The sequence below is a fragment of the Loxodonta africana genome, chromosome 3 (assembly GCF_030014295.1).
Source record: "Loxodonta africana isolate mLoxAfr1 chromosome 3, mLoxAfr1.hap2, whole genome shotgun sequence".
NCBI classification, from domain to species: domain Eukaryota; kingdom Metazoa; phylum Chordata; class Mammalia; order Proboscidea; family Elephantidae; genus Loxodonta; species Loxodonta africana.
The window spans coordinates 192,531,704-192,551,099 of NC_087344.1; the positions used below are offsets into that span (position 1 = coordinate 192,531,704).

Below are 19,396 nucleotides of genomic sequence, written 5' to 3' on the forward strand. Positions count from 1 at the left end.
GCCAATGGTTTATCAATTTTGTTAATTTTTTCAAAGAACCAGCTTTTGGCTTTGTTAGTTCTTTCAATTGTTTTTCTGTTCTCTAATTCATTTAGTTCAGCTCTAATTTTTATTATTTGTTTTCTTCGGGTGCCTGATGGATTCTTTTGTTGCTCACTTTCTATTTGTTCAAGTTGTAGGGATAGTTCTCTGGTTTTGGCTCTTTCTTCTTTTTGTATGTGTGCATTTATCGATATAAATTGGCCTCTGAGCACTGCTTTTGCTGTGTCCCAGAGGTTTTGATAGGAAGTATTTTCATTCTCGTTGCTTTCTAAGAATTTCCTTATTCCCTCCTTGATGTCTTCTATAACCCAGTCTTTTTTCAGGAGGGTATTGTTCAGTTTCCAAGTATTTGATTTCTTTTCCCTAGTTTTTCTGTTATTGATTTCTAGTTTTATTGCCTTGTGGTCTGAGAAGATTCTTTGTAATATTTTGATGTTTTGGATTCTGCAAAAGTTTGTTTTATGACCTAATATGTGGTCTATTCTAGAGACTGTTCCATGTACGCTAGGAAAAAAAGTATACTTTGCAGCAGTTGGGTGGAGAGTTCTGTATAAGTCAATGAGGTCAAGTTGGTTGATTGTTGTAATTAGGTCTTCCGTGTCTCTATTGAGCTTCTTACTGGATGTCCTGTCCTTCTCCGAAAGTGGTGTGTTGAAGTCTCCTACTATAATTGTGGAGGTGTCTGTCTCACTTTTCAGTTCTGTTAAAATTTGATTTATGTGTCTTGCAGCCCTGTCATTGGGTGCATAAATATTTAATATGGTTATGTCTTCCTGATCAATTGTCCCTTTTATCATTATGTAGTGTCCTTCTTTATCCTTTGTGGAGAATTTAAGTCTAAAGTCTATTTTGTCAGAAATTAATATTGCTACTCCTCTTCTTTTTTGCTTATTGTTTGCTTATTTTTTTCCATTCTTTGAGTTTTAGTTTGTTTGTGTCTCTAAGTCTAAGGTGTGTCTCTTGTAGGCAGCATATAGACGGATCGTGTTTCTTTATCCAGTCTGAGACTGTCTCTTTATTGGTGCATTTAGTCCATTTACATTCAGTGTAATTATAGATAAGTATGTGTTTAGTGTTGTCATTTTGATGCCTTTTTATGTGTGTTGTTGACAATTTCATTTTTCCACTTACTTTTTTGTGCTAAGACGTTTTTCTTTGTAAATCCTGTGTTCCTCATTTTCGTAGTATTTGACTTTATGTTTGCCGAGTCGTTACATTTTTCTTGGTTTTTATCTTGAGTTTTGAAGTTGTTATACCTCTTTGTGGTTACCTTAATATTTACCCCTATTTTTCTAAGTAAAAACCTAACTTGTATTGTTATATATCGCCTTGTATCACTCTCCATATGGCAGTTCTATGCCACCTGTATTTAGTCCCTCTTTTTGATTATTGTGATCTTTTACATATTGACTTCAATGATTCCCTGTTATGAGCATTTTTTTTAAATTAATCTTAATTTGTTTTTGTGATTTCCCTATTTGAGTTGATATCAGGATGTTCTGTTTTGTGACCTTGTATTGTGCTGGTATCTGATATTATTGGTTTTCTGACCCAACAATATCCTTTAGTATTTCTTGTAGCTTTGGTTTGGTTTTTGCAAATTCTGTAAGCTTGTGTTTATCTGTAAATATCTTAATTTCGCCTTCATATTTCAGAGAGAGTTTTGCTGGATATATGATCCTTGGCTGGCAGTTTTTCTCCTTCAGTGCTCTGTATGTGTTATCCCATTGCCTTCTTGTCTGCATGGTTTCTGCTGAGTAATCTGAACTTATTGATTCTCCCTTGAAGGAGACCTTTCTTTTCTCCCTGGCTGCTTTTAAAATTTTCTGTTTATCTTTGGTTTTGGCAAGTTTGATGAGAATATGTCTTGGTGTTTTTCTTTTTGGATCAATCTTAAATGGGGTTCGATGAGCATCTTGGATAGATATCCTTTCGTCTTTCATGATGTCAGGGAAGTTTTCTGTCAGCAGATCTTCAACTATTTTCTCTGTGTTTTCTGTCCCCCCTCCCTGTTCTGGAACTCCAATCACACGCAAGTTATCCTTCTTGATCGAGTCCCACATGATTCTTAGGGTTTCTTCATTTTTTTTAATTCTTTTATCTGATTCTTTTTCAGCTATGTTGGTGTTAATTCCCTGGTCCTCCAGATTTCCCGGTCTGCATTCTAATTGCTCGAGTCTGCTCCTCTGACTTCCTATTGCATTGTCTAATTCTGTAATTTTATTGTTAATCTTTTGGATTTCTGAATGCTTTCTGTCTATGAATTCTTGCAACTTACTAATTTTTCCACTATGTTCTTGAATAATCTTTCTGAGTTTTAACTGTTTTATCAGTGTGTTCCTTGGCTTTTTCTGCAGTTTGCCTTATTTCGTTTCTGATGTCTTTAAGCATTCTGTAAATTAGTTTTTTATATTCTGTATCTGATAATTCCAGGATTGTATCTTCATTTGGGAAAGATTTTGATTCTTTTGTTTGGGGGGTTGTTGAAGCTGTCATGGTCTGCTTCTTTATGTGGTTTGGTATCGACTGCTGTCTCTGAGCCATCACTAAGATACAGTAGTGGTTTATTCTATAATTGCTCACTGAGTCTTATCTTGTATTGTTTTCTTTCAATATACGTGGATGGGCTACTAGATTGTGCTGTCTTGTTTATTGTAGCCCTTGACTTACTTATGACCTATTACCAGCTGGTTTGGTCTGTTGCCAGATATATATGCCTGAGTCTATTCACTATTCTTGAGTAGAATCTGATTTTGGGTCATCAAGTGTGTGCTGCACCCTAACACCTATCCACCTTGAGAAGTAGTGGTGATAGCTGTGTGCACCAGATTCTATTAGCAGCTGGGGTTCACACTCCAGGGAGGGCAGGATGTTGACAGGCTTTCCCCAAGTGTCAGTGAGGTAGGTGTGTATCTATTCCTATAGCACCTTGGTGGGAGGGCACTGCAGCTGTACCTTAGGCCCCCAATGTAAGTACCTCTACTGATTTGTAGATGTCACCCTCCTTAGACCCCTAAGGCAAGAGGCTAGGTGGTCTGGGGGGAGCTTCAGCGCTGAGTTCCCTGTTGTGGGTCAGTGAGGGCTCTGTTGAATAAGCAGAGATATCAGACCTGGGAAACTTGTTTTTCCAGAAAATCCGCTAGAAAAAAATGCAGTCAGATCCCTATCAGAACTGCCTTTGGATTATAACTGCCATCTAGTTCCCTGTAAGGATGAATGTCCGAGATTTGGATCATATATGCTTGGCTGTAGCTGGTTCTGTGTTTTTAGTCCAATTAGGGATGGATTTTTGGTCCCTGGGTTTTTTGTGGTTCCTTCTCTCAGGCCAGAAGAATGGGTTAGGAAAAGACCAAAAAAAAAAAAAAAAAAAAAGGGAAAAGCAAAGCCGCCGCAGAGCCGGAGCCGTTCTCCCTCTGGCTCAGGAAATTCCAATGTTAATGAAGCTGCCTGGGGAGGTTGGGGAAGGGTTCAGAGAAATAGGAGAGTAGCACCTCGGAATATAGCCACAGTTGCTTGTCTTGCTTGGAATGACTATTTTATCTGAGATTCCTGAGGGGCGTGTCTCCTATGTGTGCTGGCTGTGTGGAGATTGCCCCCGAGGGTCTGGCCCGCTGAAGCCACGGTCAGATCCTCTGCTGCCAGTCCAAAGCCCAGCGTCAATGTTCCCCTGCTGGGACGCTGCACTCCCGGCTCCAAAATCAGTTGCTGCCTCCCGGGGACTTCTCGTCCTGCCAGCCGCATGGTCGCGCCGTCCCTGCGGACCAGCTGGGCCCCCTCCCGGGGTTAGTTCAGGGGAGTAGAGCTGCACCCTGTGCTTGTGCCGTGACAGTGCCGAGTCCAATGATCAGTGCCAAGGTTCTCCGGCTGGGACGCTGCACTCCCAGCTCCAAAATCAGCCACTGCCTCCCGGGGACTTTTCCCACCAGCTGCGTCGCCACGCTGCCTGCGTGGACTGGCTGGGCCCCCTCCCGGGGTGAGTTCAGGGGGGTAGAGCTGTTCCCCTTGTTTGTGCTGTCACAAGACTTTTGAGTTCAGCTCCCCTGGGCCCAGACCTAAGGCCGGCACCAAGATTACCTGACTGGGACGCTGGCTCCAGGCTCCGAAAACAGTCGCTGCTTCCCTGTATTTGTTCATTCTCCGCCTCTAAATCTGTGTTTGTTGTTCAGGGTTTGTAGATTGTTATGTATGTGATCGATTCACTTGGTTTTCTGAGTCTTTGTTGCAAGAGGGATCCGAGGTAGCATCTACCTAGTCCGCCATCTTGGCCCCGCCTCTATAAAGTGATTTTGAGACCAAAATGTTTGGAGCTGTGGATATAGGCAATGCATGAGACCACCAGACATGCTTGAGGGATTTATACAGTATAATCAGACCTGAATCTGATCATAAATCTAAATCTAACTATCCAATGTACAGTAAATATGGGCACAAAAGGGCATGTTAAATGACTTCATGGCTATGTAATCAGCAAAATCCAGACTCTGGGCAATTTTATAAGATAAATGACCCAGTTGTTGAAAAAATCAGAGGATAAAAAGGTGAGAAGGAGTAATTTATAGATTAAAAGAGATTCATGAGAATTATCTACTAATTTCAATGCATGGACCTTATTTTTATTCTGATTTGATTAATAAACTATAAAACAATTCCTGAGACAGTTTAGGAAGTTTGAATGTCAAGTAGATATTTAATGATATTAAGGAATTGTTAACTTTTAGATGCAGTAATGTGACTGTGTTGTATTTAAGAAAATAATTCTTTTATTTTAGAGATACATGCTGGAACATTCATGGATGAAATAAAATGTTGCCTGAAATTTATCTGAAAATAATCTGGGGGAAGCAGTGAAGATAAGGGTGTAGATGACAAAGATTGGCCATAAGTTGATAATTTTTTTGCATTCATGTAGTTGGCAGATGGTGGTTCTTTATAGTGTTCTCCCTCTTTTTGTGTATGTAAAATTTTTTCATTTAAAAAGTTGAAAAATTAGTCACTCCCCACCATGTGGTCTCCAACTGGCTTTCTACTTGGAAATTACAGACTCTGGGCACGACCTTATATTTCAGGGAAAAATTAGAGATTTTATACTAAATGAAGGTAAATTTTTTAATGCAGGGGAATACTGGGTGAATTTCAAGAATAAAATTTTTGTATGTAAAGACACAAATACTTTTGTGCCTTTAAACCCATTAAACCTGTTGCTGTCGCTTCGATTCTGACTCATAGTGACCCTGTAGGACAGAGTAGAACTGCCCCATAGAGTTTCCAAGGAGTGCCTTGTGGGTTCCAACTGCTGACCTTTTGGTTAGCAGCCCTAGCACTTAATCACTATTCTGCCAAGGTTTCCTTTGTGCCTTTAGGGGTTAGAAATCTTAAGAAAAGGCACAGGAGAAATAAGATATATTAAATAATAGGCTGGTATATAAGAGTAAACATCAATACATATCCAAAACCAAAAAACCAAACCCAGTGCCGTTGAGTAAATTCTGACTCTTAGCGAACCTACGGGACAGAGTAGAACTGCCCCATAGAGTTTCCAAGGAGTGCCTGGTGGATTCGAATTGCAGACCCTTCGATTAGCAGCCGTAGCACTTTACCACTATGCCACCAGGGTTTCCTCAATACATATACCATTAGACTAATTGGGCTTAAAATATAAAGAAAGATCTTTGGAGTGTCAATGCAAAAATATTAAGTTGCTTCTAAGGGAAAACCCCAGGGAGGTATCAGTCCTCTCCACAGCAATAGTCAGTGCTACAAGTCAGTGTCACATTGTTCATAATTCCTCAAAGAAGCCAAGTGTGTCCTAGGATTTTCTAAGTCCAAATGTCCTTCTCTGTATTTTTGAAAAAGGAGAACAGGGTTCTGTGGCTTATGTAAACTTCTCCATTTAAAATGTTATGTTTGACAGTCCTGCTTGTCCCGTGTTTATTTGTTACTCAGCATTCCAAAGGTCAAGACCTCCTGAAAAGAAGGTTGTGGTACCAGTGGCAAATGCTGTTTTTTCCCCTAAAAAAGTTGTAATGTAAAATAATTTGGCTTTGATTATAATCTTCAGCATTTATCATATTTGATTCTGGGTTTGGGGCTGTAGTGCTATATAGTACAGAAGACATTTTAAATGTTGGGCATTCAGGCAGGTGAATATCATCTCTCCTTCCCTCTCTCTCTCTGTCTTTCTCTCAGTCACTTGCAGACACACCATGGAATTTGGAAATGATATATCCACCGTGACCGTTGCCCTCTATTAGTAAAAAACCCATTACCATCGAGTCTATTCCTATTCCTGTGTTACAGAGTAGAACTTCTCCACAGGGTTTTCTTGGCTATAATCTTTTTGGAAGCAGATCACCAGTCCTTTCTTCCTCGGTTCTACTGGGTGGGTTCAAACTGCCAATCTTTATGTTTGCAGCCTCTTACAAGCCACTCACACTACCTAGGGACCTGGCTCTGTTAGTAAATAAGCTATTGTTAATTTGGGAGCAACTTTCATTATGAGACCAAGGATGTATTGAGGTGATGCTTTAGCAAAATGAAGAACAAGAACATGTTGCAGCCTCTTACACAATCTTTTTCTTGCCTACGGTTTCACCCACTAAGCCCCAATAATCCCTTAGTTTCCTTTAGCAAGATGTTAATAACTTTGAAAGCCACAAACTCAAGCTCAAACTCTCTTGGCTGCCTGACCAGCAGCCAACAGCAACTTCCCCATCTCCTCGTGCTTTCTGGCAAAAAGAGGAGTGATTTTATCACATGTCTGAACTACTCTATGAGTAAGTGACCAGAAACAATTTAGACTTGGCTTTCATTTCTGTAGATACTGAAAACATTGACTGAAATATAAAAACTTGTTATGTTGCTATGATTATTGCTGTAGGTATATTTGTCACTTAACAACTCTTTCTGGGCTTCATTTTGAAGGTCTCATAGCAGCCCCATAGTGATTGTATTGGGATTAGTCAGTAAGGCCCTAGAATTTATGTTAACTCATGCACAGTCCTTTAATCTCTGCTCAGACTTACCAATAGAGGACTGGTAAACCAGCACGGGGAATATTTACTGTTCCTTAGCGTTATAATAAGTAGAAATCAATGAATTTTTTTGCAAAAAACCTTGGGTTTTATATCTGTTCCTTAGAGTTCTCACCTCTTTTCTCGATGGTGAAATGAACCTCTTCCGCAATTTGGCTCTTGGCATGAGGGAGAATCTACTGATCTCTGGGGAAAATGTCCCTTAAATAACCCCGTATCTCTCCAGGGCAGTCCAATCCAACCCAATCCAACCCAGCCCAACCCAGTCCAACCCAGCCCAACCCAGTCCAACTCAGCCCAATCCAGTCCAACACAGCCCAATCCAGTCCAGTCCAACCCAACCCAACCCAACCCAAGCCAACCCAAGCCAACCCAACCCAATCCAATGCAATCCAACCCAACCCAACCCAACCCAACCCCACCCAACCCAACCCCACCCCACGCCACCCAATCCAATCCAATCCAATCCAATCCAATCCAATCCAATCCAATCCAATCCAATCCAATCCAATCCAATCCAATCCAATCCAATCCAATCCAATCCAATCCAATCCAATCCAATCCAGTCCAGTCCAGTCCAGTCCAGTCCAGTCCAGTCCAGTCCAATCCAGTCCAGTCCAGTCCAGTCCAGTCCAGTCCAGTCCAGTCCAGTCCAGTCCAGTCCAGTCCAGTCCAATCCAATCCAATCCAATCCAATGCAAAGCAACGCAAAGCAACTGAAAGCAATGCAACCCAACGCAATGCAATGCAATCCAGTCCAGTCCAGTCCAGTCCAGTCCAGTCCAATCCAATCTAACCCAACCCAACCCAACCCAACCCAACCCAACCCAACCCAACCCAACCCAATCCAATCCAATCCAATCCAATCCAATCCAATCCAATCCAATCCAATCCAGTCTAATCCAATGCAATGCATTCCTCTTTCATTCCTCTTTAATCAGCTTGCAACTATCAAACAGGGAACAAGACAATTACAAAACTTTTACATAAATGACACTTGGATCAAATACATAAAAGCTAATGGAAGTTTTCTATACATAAGTGGTCTGAAAATAGAATGAGGGCTTGTCTAGCAGAGATTGGCTTGAGACAGGAATATACAAAGAGAATCTGGAAGAAGACAGGATCTAGTGCAGATAAGGACAAGGTACCAATTTTTTTGCTGATAACGCACCCATGTAAATAACGTGCTTACACATACAGCACGCATAGTGTGCCAAGGAAAATAATGCACAAGGGAGTTGCATGGTTAGCAAAAATAAAAACACAATGGGCATGTTATTTGTTTAAAAATACAATATTCTAGTAGCATTTACTCATATGAGCCAAGGTCTCCCTAGTTTCATTATAAGTAGGCATAAGGAGTTTATATAAGAACCCTCTATGTATCCTTTTCAGATGTATTTCTTTATGCTTATTAATATAAATAGATGTATATGATTCTCTTTTCCTACCAGGTAATACTCTCTGATGTTTTCAAAAAGTTCTAAATTACAAATCTCCTTCATATATTAGTTATAGCCTGAAAGCTGGGCTGAATTATTTTATTTCTCCCTTCTATCCCTCCTCCTTCCGTTATTCTCTTTCTTTTAAAAAAAAATTTTTTTTATTGTGCATTAGGTGGAAGTTTACAGAGTAAATTATTTTCCCATTCAATAGTATGTACATAAGTATTTCACAACATTGTTTTCATTCCCCACAATATGTCAGCACTCTCCTCATTTCTATCCTAGTTTCTTTGTTACGTTTCATCCTGATTCTGTACCCTTTCCTGATTTCTCATCTTTGCTTTTGGGCAAATGTAGCCCTTTTGATTGTTCTAAGGAACATGTTCCTCTCGGGTGTTATTTATTTTATGGGCCTGTCTATGGTTTGGCTGAAGGGCGGTCTTCGGGAATGGCTTCAGTGCCAGTTCAAAAGGTCTTAGGGACATAGTCTTGGGGGTTCTTCCAGTCTCTGTCAGACCAGTAAGTCTGACTCTTTTTTATGAATTTGATTTTTTGTTCTACAATTTTTCTCCTGCTCTGTCCAGGACTCTCTGTTGTGATCCCAGTCAGAGCAGTCGGTAGTGGTGGCCAGGCACCATCTAGTTCTTCTGGTCTCAGGGTCATGTAGTCTGTGGTTCATGTGGTCCATTTGAACGAATTACTTTTAATTACTAATTAACTAATTAATTAATTAATACTAATTAATTACAATTAGTCCTTTGAACTAATTACTCCCTTGAGTCTTTCGTTTTCACTCTCTTTCTTTCTTCATTCTCTCCTTACTCAAATGTTTATTGTGCATTATCTACTTGCCAAGCAATGGTCTATGTGTTGAGGATATATCAAAATGGATATATAGTGAAAAGAATCTACCCAACCACTGAATTGCTCAGCCTTACAAAGATAAAGCAAACAAAAACCATACCTTCATCTGATTGTATTGTAATGGGTGATTTTAGCATCTGTTTATTTTGCTGAACTAAAAACTACTTGAGTTAAGTGATTGCACTGTTAATTGCTCTATATTCTGTTTGGTGGGTAAATAAAGTAAAGCCATATAGCAGAGACATTGTTCTTCATATTTTCAACTGTCTGGCCCACTTGTCTGCATGATAGCAGCTGTTTCTTCCCCCCCAAAAAGGATACTGGTAAATTGGCTGACATTAAATTGTTAAATGAGAAATTCTAGAATAGTTTGATAAAGTAGAACTCAACATTTCAGAAATGCATCAGTGTAAAGACAGAAATGAGAATGCCGTATTAGGGAGACCAGTCAAAGGGGTGAGATAAGGAAGAGGAGACACTGAGAACACTGGGAAGGGTAATGGTAGAGTTCCAGAGCGAAGAGGGCAGTGGGAGAAGGCAGAGTTGAGTGGATAAACCGATTGTAGATTAAAGCCAGTCGAAGCTGGGCAATTATTTTACAGATGTGAAAATACAGGCTTGGGCAGGTGAAGTGACCTTTTCAGAATCATATGGGGAATTTTCCTGGGTAGTAAGGAGGCTGGTGACCAGGACAACAGTTGGAAGCCAGAAAGGTAGAGAAAGCAGAAAGAAGTGAGGGCTGGAGGGGAAATGAAAAGCTGAGTGGGAGGACCAGTGCTTTGGGAAGCACAACTTTTCTCTGATATAAATTCTCTGAGGGAGAGATTGTCAGTTGGAAGACAGGAATTCAGGTTTGCTGAAATTGGAGATCAAACACCTAGACTGAGTCAGAAATTCTGTCTCCAGTGAAATGCTGCTTCTGCCAGTTCTATTGCTGGTAGTTCTCTTTCCAGGTGGTGATAATGAGGACGGTAAGAGTAATTCTGACAGCTCTCAGCAAGGGTGTGAGAGGGTCTGGGTAAAAGCATGCTGCAGTGGCCCTAGTGCATTTGGAGACCATCCTGGAGGTTGAGACTGGAGCCTAAGACTTTGATGTAGGCAAATGTCTCAGGCCCCTGTGTTCTTCAAATTCCGGGTTCATTCTCTTTTGCCTGTTTCCATTTCCATTCTCTCTCATTCCCTCCTTCTTCTCCCTTTCTGCTCATTATTTTTAGCCTTCCATCACCCACAGGTTCCCAGGGACCAACCTTCTACCTCATCCAGATCTCGTCCTTTGCCAACAGCACCTGGGCACAAAATCGAGGCTCAGGCTGGTTGGATGATATGCAGATTCATGGCTGGGATAGTGACTCCGGTATGGCTATTTTCCTGAAGCCCTGGTCCAAGGGTAACTTCAGCGATGAGGAAGTAACAGAGCTGCAGGAGATATTTCGAGTCTACCTCATTGGATTTACTCGGGAAGTACAGGCCCGAGCCAGTGATTTCCAGATGGAATGTGAGTTCCCTGACTTAGGGGGATTCTCATTGACTTTTTTTCTCTCTCTTGGTTTGAGCTGCTACTCCTTCTGATCATTCTCTCCTCCCTATTATATCCAATTACATGAATACACTTTATTAGAGTAGTTTCCTGCTCTGAGTCCACACTTCCACAAACTATTCAAGAGTCTCATGGCCTCCTGTCCTCCTCTCTGATTTATGGAATCTCACTTTTTGTAACCATTCATTGGTTTGTCTTCTGTGACACTTGATCCTCTCTCAGACATAAAGCAAGAAATGCTCATTTTTCCTACCCTGTGCCTGAGTGACCTAAAGGGTGACCTCCTCCTCCAATCCATCTCCTCAAGCGTCTCCTTCCCAGCCCACCTCTCAATATCATCTCCCCATTCACCTTGGAATCCTGGAATCCTACTCTCCCTCTCTGACCTGTTACAAACCATATGTCTTTATAACCCCTCCTCATTCATTAGATGTACACCCCTACCAGTGCTCTACCCTCTGAAACTCTCTAAATGCTCTAATTGGTTTTGGGTTCATCATTTCATATTCCAGAACTTTCTACTCACCGAAAATACTTGGTCATTTCCAATTTCTTACTTTTTTGTTTACTGTTTAATAAGTTTTTCTGTGTTTCCCCTCTACCCAGACCCTTTTGAGATCCAGGGCATAGCAGGCTGTGAGCTGCGTTCTGGGGAGATCACTGTAAGCTTCCTGAGGGGAGCTTTAGGAGGACTGGATTTCCTGAGCGTCAAGAATTACTCATGTGTACCTGCCCCAGAGGGTGGCAGCAGAGCAGAGAGGTTCTGTGCACTACTCAGCCAGTACCAAGGGATCTATGATACTGTGGAGAAGCTCCTCTTAGAATCCTGCCCTCGATTTCTCTTGAGTGTTCTCAGTGCAGGGAAGGCAGATCTGCAGAGGCAAGGTTAGTTCCACTCTGTCCCCAAGACTTTTCTATGCACTTCCACCAATGTCCTTAAACTTAAGCATAGGAAGATAAACAGAGGGAAAGGGGCCTAATGAATAATATATTTAGTTTTAGTTCCCAGAGGAGTAGAAGGGGTTCACTGTCCAAACTTATAGGGGTCCAAGTCTCTATGCTCTGGACTGGAGTCCTAATCTGAATACTCTCCCTGCCCCAGAGAAACCTGAGGCCTGGCTGTCCAGCGGCCCCTCTCCTGGTCCTGGCCGTCTGCTGCTGGTGTGCCATGTTTCAGGATTTTACCCAAAATCTGTGTGGACAATGTGGATGCAGGGGGAGCAGGAGCAGCACGGCACTCAGCGAGGTGATGTCCTGCCCAATGCTGATGGGACATGGTATCTCCGAGTCACCCTGGATGTGGCAGCTGGGGAGGTGCCTGGCCTGTCTTGCCGAGTGAAGCACAGCAGTCTAGGTGGCCAGGACATCATCCTCTACTGGGGTGAGAAAGTGAGAAAGAACTGGTGCCCACCAAAGATGGAAGGACCTGTTCCTCAAACATAAAGGGATGGGCTGGGCAAAGGGTGGCTGGGGCTTGATAGTTCAGAGGAAAAGGGACACACAAATACACAGAGAGAGACGAGAGAGAGAGGGAGGGAGGGAGACAGACAGAGAGAGGGAGAATGACTGATTGATGGATTTTTCATGCCCTAATCCCAACAGAAGGAGCACAGAAGGAGCAGTGGTTAAGCTTCTAAGGGAAAGGTTGGTGGTTTGAACCCACCATCTGCACCATGGGAGAAAGATGTGGCAGCCTGTGCCTGTAAAGATTACAGCCTTGGAAATCCTATGGGGCAGTTCTACTGTGTCCTATAGGGTCTCTATAAAATCACAATGAGTCAGAATTGACTCATTGACAGCAGATTTGGCTTTTTTTTTTTTTTTTTTTTGGAATTTCAACTGGAATAAAACAGGTAATCCAAACTACAGAATACGTAAGAATGAAGGACCTGTATATTGGGTAGGATGGGACTGAAGGAGAGAAAAGGGACAGATATGAGGTGTCATGGATATAAGTGAGGGAGTTGGAATGTCACCATACATTGGAAGCAGGTAGATGGTGCTGCTGACACTCAGGTGGGCGAAGAAAGGCCTGGAAAATCAGAACGGGATTTGAAGTGACATCTCTGTGTCCTCTCTCAATTACCAGGACACCCCATCTCCAATGGCTGGATCTGTTTGGCAGTAATAGTGCCCTTCTTGATCCTTTTGATAGGGCTTGCATTATGGTTTATGAGGCGCTGGTGAGTTTTTTTTAATCTAATTTTTCTGTCCACCCTTCTCACTATTTTTAAAATCTATTTACTTCTATTTAACCTTAGTCTTCCCATCATACCCTTTCTACTTTGTGCTGAACTCCAAACTCCTTAATGGAGTTCAGCAAAATAGTTCAACAGTTCTGCTGAACTCCCATCTCCTTATTTTTGTGTGTGTGTGTTTTTACTCAACAGGTCATATCAGAATATCCAGTGAGCACTCATCACGTCTCCTCTTCCATTAGAAAAAAAGAGCTCAAGATGTCGGCCAGGGTCAAAATGTGTTATCATATTTCATTAAATCAGAGTTCCATCCGCTTGTATGATGAATCATAATCTATATAACAGGAGAACAATAATTGTAAAACGGAATTTATTATAAGATAGTATTGACGGTAAGATCCACCCAAATTTTACAGATGTTAAAATGTGAGAAAGACTGCTTATCAGAATAAATGAAATGTGATATATACAACTTAACATCTCTTTGTCTTCTTGTTTAAAAAATTTTTTTCTTCTTCTGCTGCTTAAGTGTCATTGGTCAAAAAATAGGCTAAATATAATTGTGCAGGAATAATTGTATTTGCAGAGATGCTGAGCTTTTCAAATGTAATTTTTCTGTTTCTGGATGACCTTGTAACCCTCAAGGCCCAACCGAGATGATCCTTCCTCCAAGAAGCCTTCCCTAGTGCCACAGTGGTAGCAACCCTGTCTGGTCTGGAGAGAACCACTTTACTCTGTATCCATGGCATTGCAGTTATTTTTGTTTTTCTTCCCCTTCTACTTTGTAAGTTCCTGAGGGCAATGTTCTCCATATGTGGATCCCTGGCAAGCTCTCTTACCTACATGTGTATTTACTCTGTAAAAATCAACTAAGTTGATATAACTGCTAAGTTAATGGTCTTTTTTTTTTTTTTTTTAAGTCTCCTCCTTCCTTCTCTTTTCCTCATCAGTTGACACTATAGATCTTCCTATTCTTACTAAAATATTTCGCACTTAGTCAAAAAACCCTATGCTTTCCTGATTTCCTTATTTCTGCACTGGAGCCCTCTGGAGAAAACAATCTTTGCCCTGACCACAACTGTAGTCTACCTACAAAGAATCACTATATTGGGACTCCCTTTCCTCATTTTCCAGTCAGAATAAGTGAGAGACAGTGTGTGTAAAGAGTAAATTGCAAGTGGTGTTAACTGTTCGAGAAAAAGAATCAAGAAGTTTGTTCTTGTCCTCAGGGACCTTGAGATCTATGCTGTCCAATTCAACTTTATTTTTATGCATTTTTTTTTCATGTATTTCATAGCTTTCCAAAAAGCCTCATTAAAAAAAAATTCAGATTCACTTTGATTAAGATGGTGTGTTGGGGGGAATTTGAGTTTACTTTCGTAGATGGCTTACAAAGGGGGGGATAGGGAACACATAAGTTTTGGATAAGTCAGGGGAAGCAATTCTCCAACCTGGGAAATTTTAATATGGTGTATCAGGGTTTCTGAAGAAAAGGCAAAACACTTGAAAAGAGTAGGAAATGATGGAAAATACGGCTTTCTCTCCTCTTTGTTAGCATTACTGGCTGCTTCTCTAGGATGTATCCAACTACCTCATCTTGATTCCTAGCTGGAGCCCTGGTGGCACAGTAGTTAAGAAATGGCCGCTAGCCAAAAAGGTCAGCAGATCATGCTGGTGGGAATGCAAAGTGATACACCCATTTTGGAAAACAATGTGGTGCTTAATTAGAAAGCTAGAAATAGAAATACCATATGATCCAGTAATCCCACTCCTAGGAATATATCCCAGAGAAATAAGATTTGTCACAAGGATAGAGGTATGCACACTCATGTTCACTGCGGCGTTGTTCACAATAGCAAAAAGGTGGAAATAGCCTAGATGCCCGTCAACAGATGAATGGATAAACAAGCCAGGGTACATACACACAATGGCTTACTATGCAATGCTAAAGAACACTGGTGAATCTGGGAAGCATCTCAGAACATGGATGAATCTGGAGGGCATCATGCTTAGTGAAATAATCACAAAAGGACAAATATCGTGTAAGACCACTACTACAAAAATTCATGAAAAGGTTTACACACAAAAAGAAACAATCTTTGATGGTTATGAGGGAAGGGAAGGGTGGGGATGGAAAAGTACTAAATAGACAATAGATAAGTGGTAACTTTGGTGGAGGGTAGAACAGTACATAATACCGGGGCAGCCAGCACAGCTTGTAAAAGGCAAGGTCATGGAAGCTCCATAGACACATCCAAATTCCCTGAGGTACTGAATTGCTGAGCTGAGAGCTGTGGGGACCGTGGTCTTGGGGAACATCTAGCTCAATTGGTGTAACATAGTTAATAAGGAAAATGTTCTACATTCTACTTAGGTGAGTAGAGTCTGGGGTCTTAAAAGCCTGTGAGCGGCCATTTAGGATACTCCACTGGTCTCACCCCTTCAGGGGCAAGAGAGAATGAAGAAAACTAAAGATACAAGGGAAATATTAGTCCAAAGGACTAATGGACCACAACTACCACGGCCTGCACCAGACAGAGTCCAGTACAACGAGATGGTGCTCAGCTACCACCACTGACTGCTCTGACACAGATCACAATAGAGGATCCCAGGCAGAGCTGGAGAAAATTGTAGAAGAAAATTCTAACTCACAAAAAAGGACCAGATTTACTGGCCTGTCAGAGACTGGAGAAACCCCGAGAGCATGGCGCCTGACACTCTTTTATCTCAGAAATGAAGTCACCTTGAGGTTCAGCCTTCAGCCAAAGATTAGACAAGCCCATAAAATGGGACTAAAGGGGCACACCAGCCCTAGAGCAAGGACTAGAAGGCAGGAGGGGACAGGAAAACTGGTAATAGGAAACCCAAGGTCGAGAAGGGAGAGTGTTGACATGTTGTGGGGTTGTTAACCAACGTCACAAAACAATACGTGTACTAACTGTTTAATAAGAGGCTAGTTGGTTCTGTAAACCTTCATCTACAGTACAAAGAAAAGAAAAAAAAAGGCAGTTCAAATCCACCAGCTGCTTCTTGGAAACCCTATGGAGCAGTTCTACTCTGTCTTATAGGGTCATTATGAGTCGGAATCAACTTGAAAGCAAAGGATTTTTTTTTTTAATGAGACAGAGGTCAGGCATACCTCCACTCTCCAACATTTCTACTAATTCTGACACCAGCCATTCTCTCTCCCCACGGCACTCACTACTTCTCTGCTGGGTTTGATAATTCATTGCAATGGCCACACAGAACTCACAGACCCTACTCACAGTTATGTGGTTCATTAGGGGAGAAATGGGCTACAACTCAGGATCAGGATCACCTTGGAAGTAACAGGATACAGCTCAGGAGACAGGCTACAGTTCTTCAACCAGGACAGCTCCCAACCAAGAAAACTCCCAGCTTCTTCTGGACCTAGCTCGAAGGCAGGCCCCTCTCTCAGGCCTTCTGCTATTGGATTCTGATAGGCCTGGTTTCTGCCCTGTTTGGAGAAATGTTATACCTCTTTAGGTCCACTGACAAGTGCCCAGAGTCACCCCTCTCTGCCAGCAAGCCTGTGACCCACTGTAGTCACTTTGTGCTGGTCTACTGTTTCCTCCTGCTTGCGCCACTGCTGCGGCCATCTCATGCATCTTTACTGTCTTCAGCATTACAGCTTTTTCTTTCCTGTGTCTAGCAGGTCCCCAGGTCCAAATGAAACACTCTTCTCTAGGTTCTTCTTGATGGTAGTGAGGTTCCCTTTAACCTCTGCGGAATTAGCCCCTTTATAAATCTACTCCTCCTACCAGGACCATGAGCTGACCAATCCCCTTGGTAGGTTACAGTCACTTAATTTGCATAACAATTGACCAACCTCTGCAGGGGTTTTACCTACCTTATTTGCAATTTGTATAATGAACTGTTCAATCTCTGCAAGGTACATAAAATAGGTCAATTACAGGGTAGGCTGTGGCCCAACCATTTTTGGCAAAATTATATACCCAAGGCCAGAAAGGCCATATATATGAGAAACCATCGCCCTGCAGATGGGATAGGAGGATCAGAAACCAGATCAAACTATACCTGAAACTTGACCTACCTCTGAGCACTTTGGCTGTGTGAACCCAATTCTTTTCACTTTTTCTTTTAAACTAATTGAGTTTAAATTTTTAGTTGCTTGAAAATTCTCATATTACTGTGATCTCTGATGTCTTGCACCAGTTTTTTCATATCATTCTTACAGCTTTCTTCTACTCCTTCTCTTATTTTCTCCTCCCTCCAAAATCATCATTCCTCACAGCTAGTTTCTTGAGCTTATGCTTTTTCGTCTAAGTGAGCTTACCTTGTAAAACCTGAAATTACCCGTACTGTAACTATGACCTCTGAATGAGTGACTTTCAGAAATACACCTTCAGCCTCAAAATATAAGGGCTTTGCAACTATTTTTGTGTCAGATTATATGTGCATGTGTGTATGTTTGTGTGTTTTTGCCAAAATATAGAAAAATACTTTGGCTCTGCTTCCAGTATTCATGTTAAACTAACTTATTAAGCTTGATATTTTATCTGTAGATGATTTTGGATTTGTATGTACACTCATGGTATCTCCAAGTATGAAATTTCCATTTGTTTCTTTCCAACCTTTTATTGCTTTTTCTTACCCAATTGCACTGGCTAGGACTTCTAGTATAACCATGATTCATAGCTAGTATTTTTATCTTGTTACTTATATATAAGAATTTTTAGGAGTTGACATTAGTTATGACATTTACTGTAGATGTTTGTGGATACCTTTTATCAGATTAAGAACTTGTTTTCATGTGCTAATTTTTTTTATTATTATTATGGACAGCTGTTGTATCTTATCATGTGCTTATTCTGTATATCTTGAGATAAAGTGTTTTGTATCTTTTATTCCATTAACGTCGTGAATCACACTTACTGATTTTTAAATGTTAAAACAAAGTTGTATTCCTGCAATTTATTTGTCTTGTCCATAATGTATGTATGTTTTATTTAGTGGTTTGCATTTACATTTATCTTATTCTTGTAATAACCTTGTCAGGAATTGGTATTAATGTTTTGTTGGACTCACAAAAGGAGCTGAGAAATGTTTCCTCTGGTTCTATTCTCAGAGTGGGTTTATTATTTTTCTCCTTAAATATATGGTAGAAATCACAAATGAAGCCTAAGGAAGTGTTTGAAAATTGTTTTGGGGGGAGCGGGACAGTTTTACATTTCACAGCTAACTTTAAAAAAATATATAATTCTATTCATGTTGTCTATTTCCTTTTGAGTATACTTTGGTAAGTTTTACTTTTCAAGGATTTTGTCCAAGTTATCCAAATTGTCCAAGTTATTGCCAGTGTTTTGTTTTTTTTTTTATAATATCTTCTTATTATATTATTGTCTGTAGTATTTGTAGTTATGCACACTTCTAACTCTTCTTGGAAATGTGTTATCTCTCATTTGTTTTTTTTCTCCCTTTCATCTTGACAGGGCTTAACAATTTTATAAGTTTTCCAAAGAACTTTTGATTTTATTGGTTCTATGATTATATGAGAAACCCTGGTGGCTTAGTGGTTAAGTGTTATGGTTGCTAACCAATAGGTCAGCAGTTTGAATCCACCAGATGCTCCTTGGAAGCTCTATGGGGCAGTTCTACTCTGTCCTATAGGGTTGCTATGAGTTGGAATTGACTTGACGGCAGTGGGTTTGGTTTTGTTTTGGGTTATGATCATATCATTTTCTTTATTATTTCCTTCCTCCTACTTTCTTTGGGTTTAATTGTTATATTTCTCATTTCTTGATGTGGATGCTTAATCAATTTACTTTAACCCATTATTTTCCCATATATGCCTTTTTTTGCTTTTAAGGGTAAAAATTTACTTTAAGGATTAGCTGCATATCCCAAAGTTTGATATGCTATATTGCCTTAATTGCTGTATTACCTTAGTCAGTTCAATATATTTTCTAATGTGCTTTTTTAAACATTTTCTCATTTAATCTTCACAATAACCCCATGAGAGATAATATAATTGTTCACGTTTCATAAATATGAGAGCAATGATTTATAGAATTGTGAACTTAATTCAAGATATATCCTCATTCAAGTAGACACATGAGACTATGTTGGCATCTCCTGTCTGAAGAAAAATGAGAGGGTAGAGAGGGTCAGAAGCTGGCTGAATGGACTTGAAAAGAAATAGAGGAGGGAAGGAGTGTGTTGTCTCACTAGGGGGAGAGCAATTAGGAGTATATAGCAAGGCGTTTATAAATTTTTGTATGAGAGTCCAACTTA

At 40.7% G+C, this 19,396-nt stretch overlaps 1 protein-coding gene across 2 annotated transcripts; it reads left to right on the forward strand.

Moving 5' to 3' along the window:
* Window positions 1-10,107: 10,107 nt before the first annotated feature.
* On the forward strand, window positions 10,108-13,457 carry LOC100676438 (T-cell surface glycoprotein CD1b-like). Of its 2 annotated transcripts, none has more exons than XM_023554142.2 (6): window positions 10,108-10,356; window positions 10,600-10,880; window positions 11,529-11,807; window positions 12,025-12,303; window positions 13,012-13,105; window positions 13,313-13,457. In XM_023554142.2, exons 2-6 carry the CDS (start codon window positions 10,709-10,711, stop codon window positions 13,332-13,334), a joined length of 846 nt encoding a protein of 281 aa, XP_023409910.1. In that variant the 5' UTR covers window positions 10,108-10,356; window positions 10,600-10,708; the 3' UTR covers window positions 13,335-13,457. The 2 variants fall into 2 exon arrangements, with proteins under 2 accessions (XP_023409910.1, XP_003415004.1); XM_003414956.3 differs by having other exon boundaries at window positions 10,617-10,880.
* Window positions 13,458-19,396: the final 5,939 nt, after the last annotated feature.

Coding starts and splice junctions, on each gene's coding strand:
- LOC100676438 (XM_003414956.3), top strand. CDS start 10,296: ATGCTGCTTCTGCCAGTTCTATTGCTGGTAGTTCTCTTTCCAGGTGGT. Junction 11,808..12,024: donor GGCAGATCTGCAGAGGCAAG/GTTAGTTCCACT, acceptor TCCCTGCCCCAG/AGAAACCTGAGGCCTGGCTG. Junction 12,304..13,011: donor GGACATCATCCTCTACTGGG/GTGAGAAAGTGA, acceptor CTCAATTACCAG/GACACCCCATCTCCAATGGC.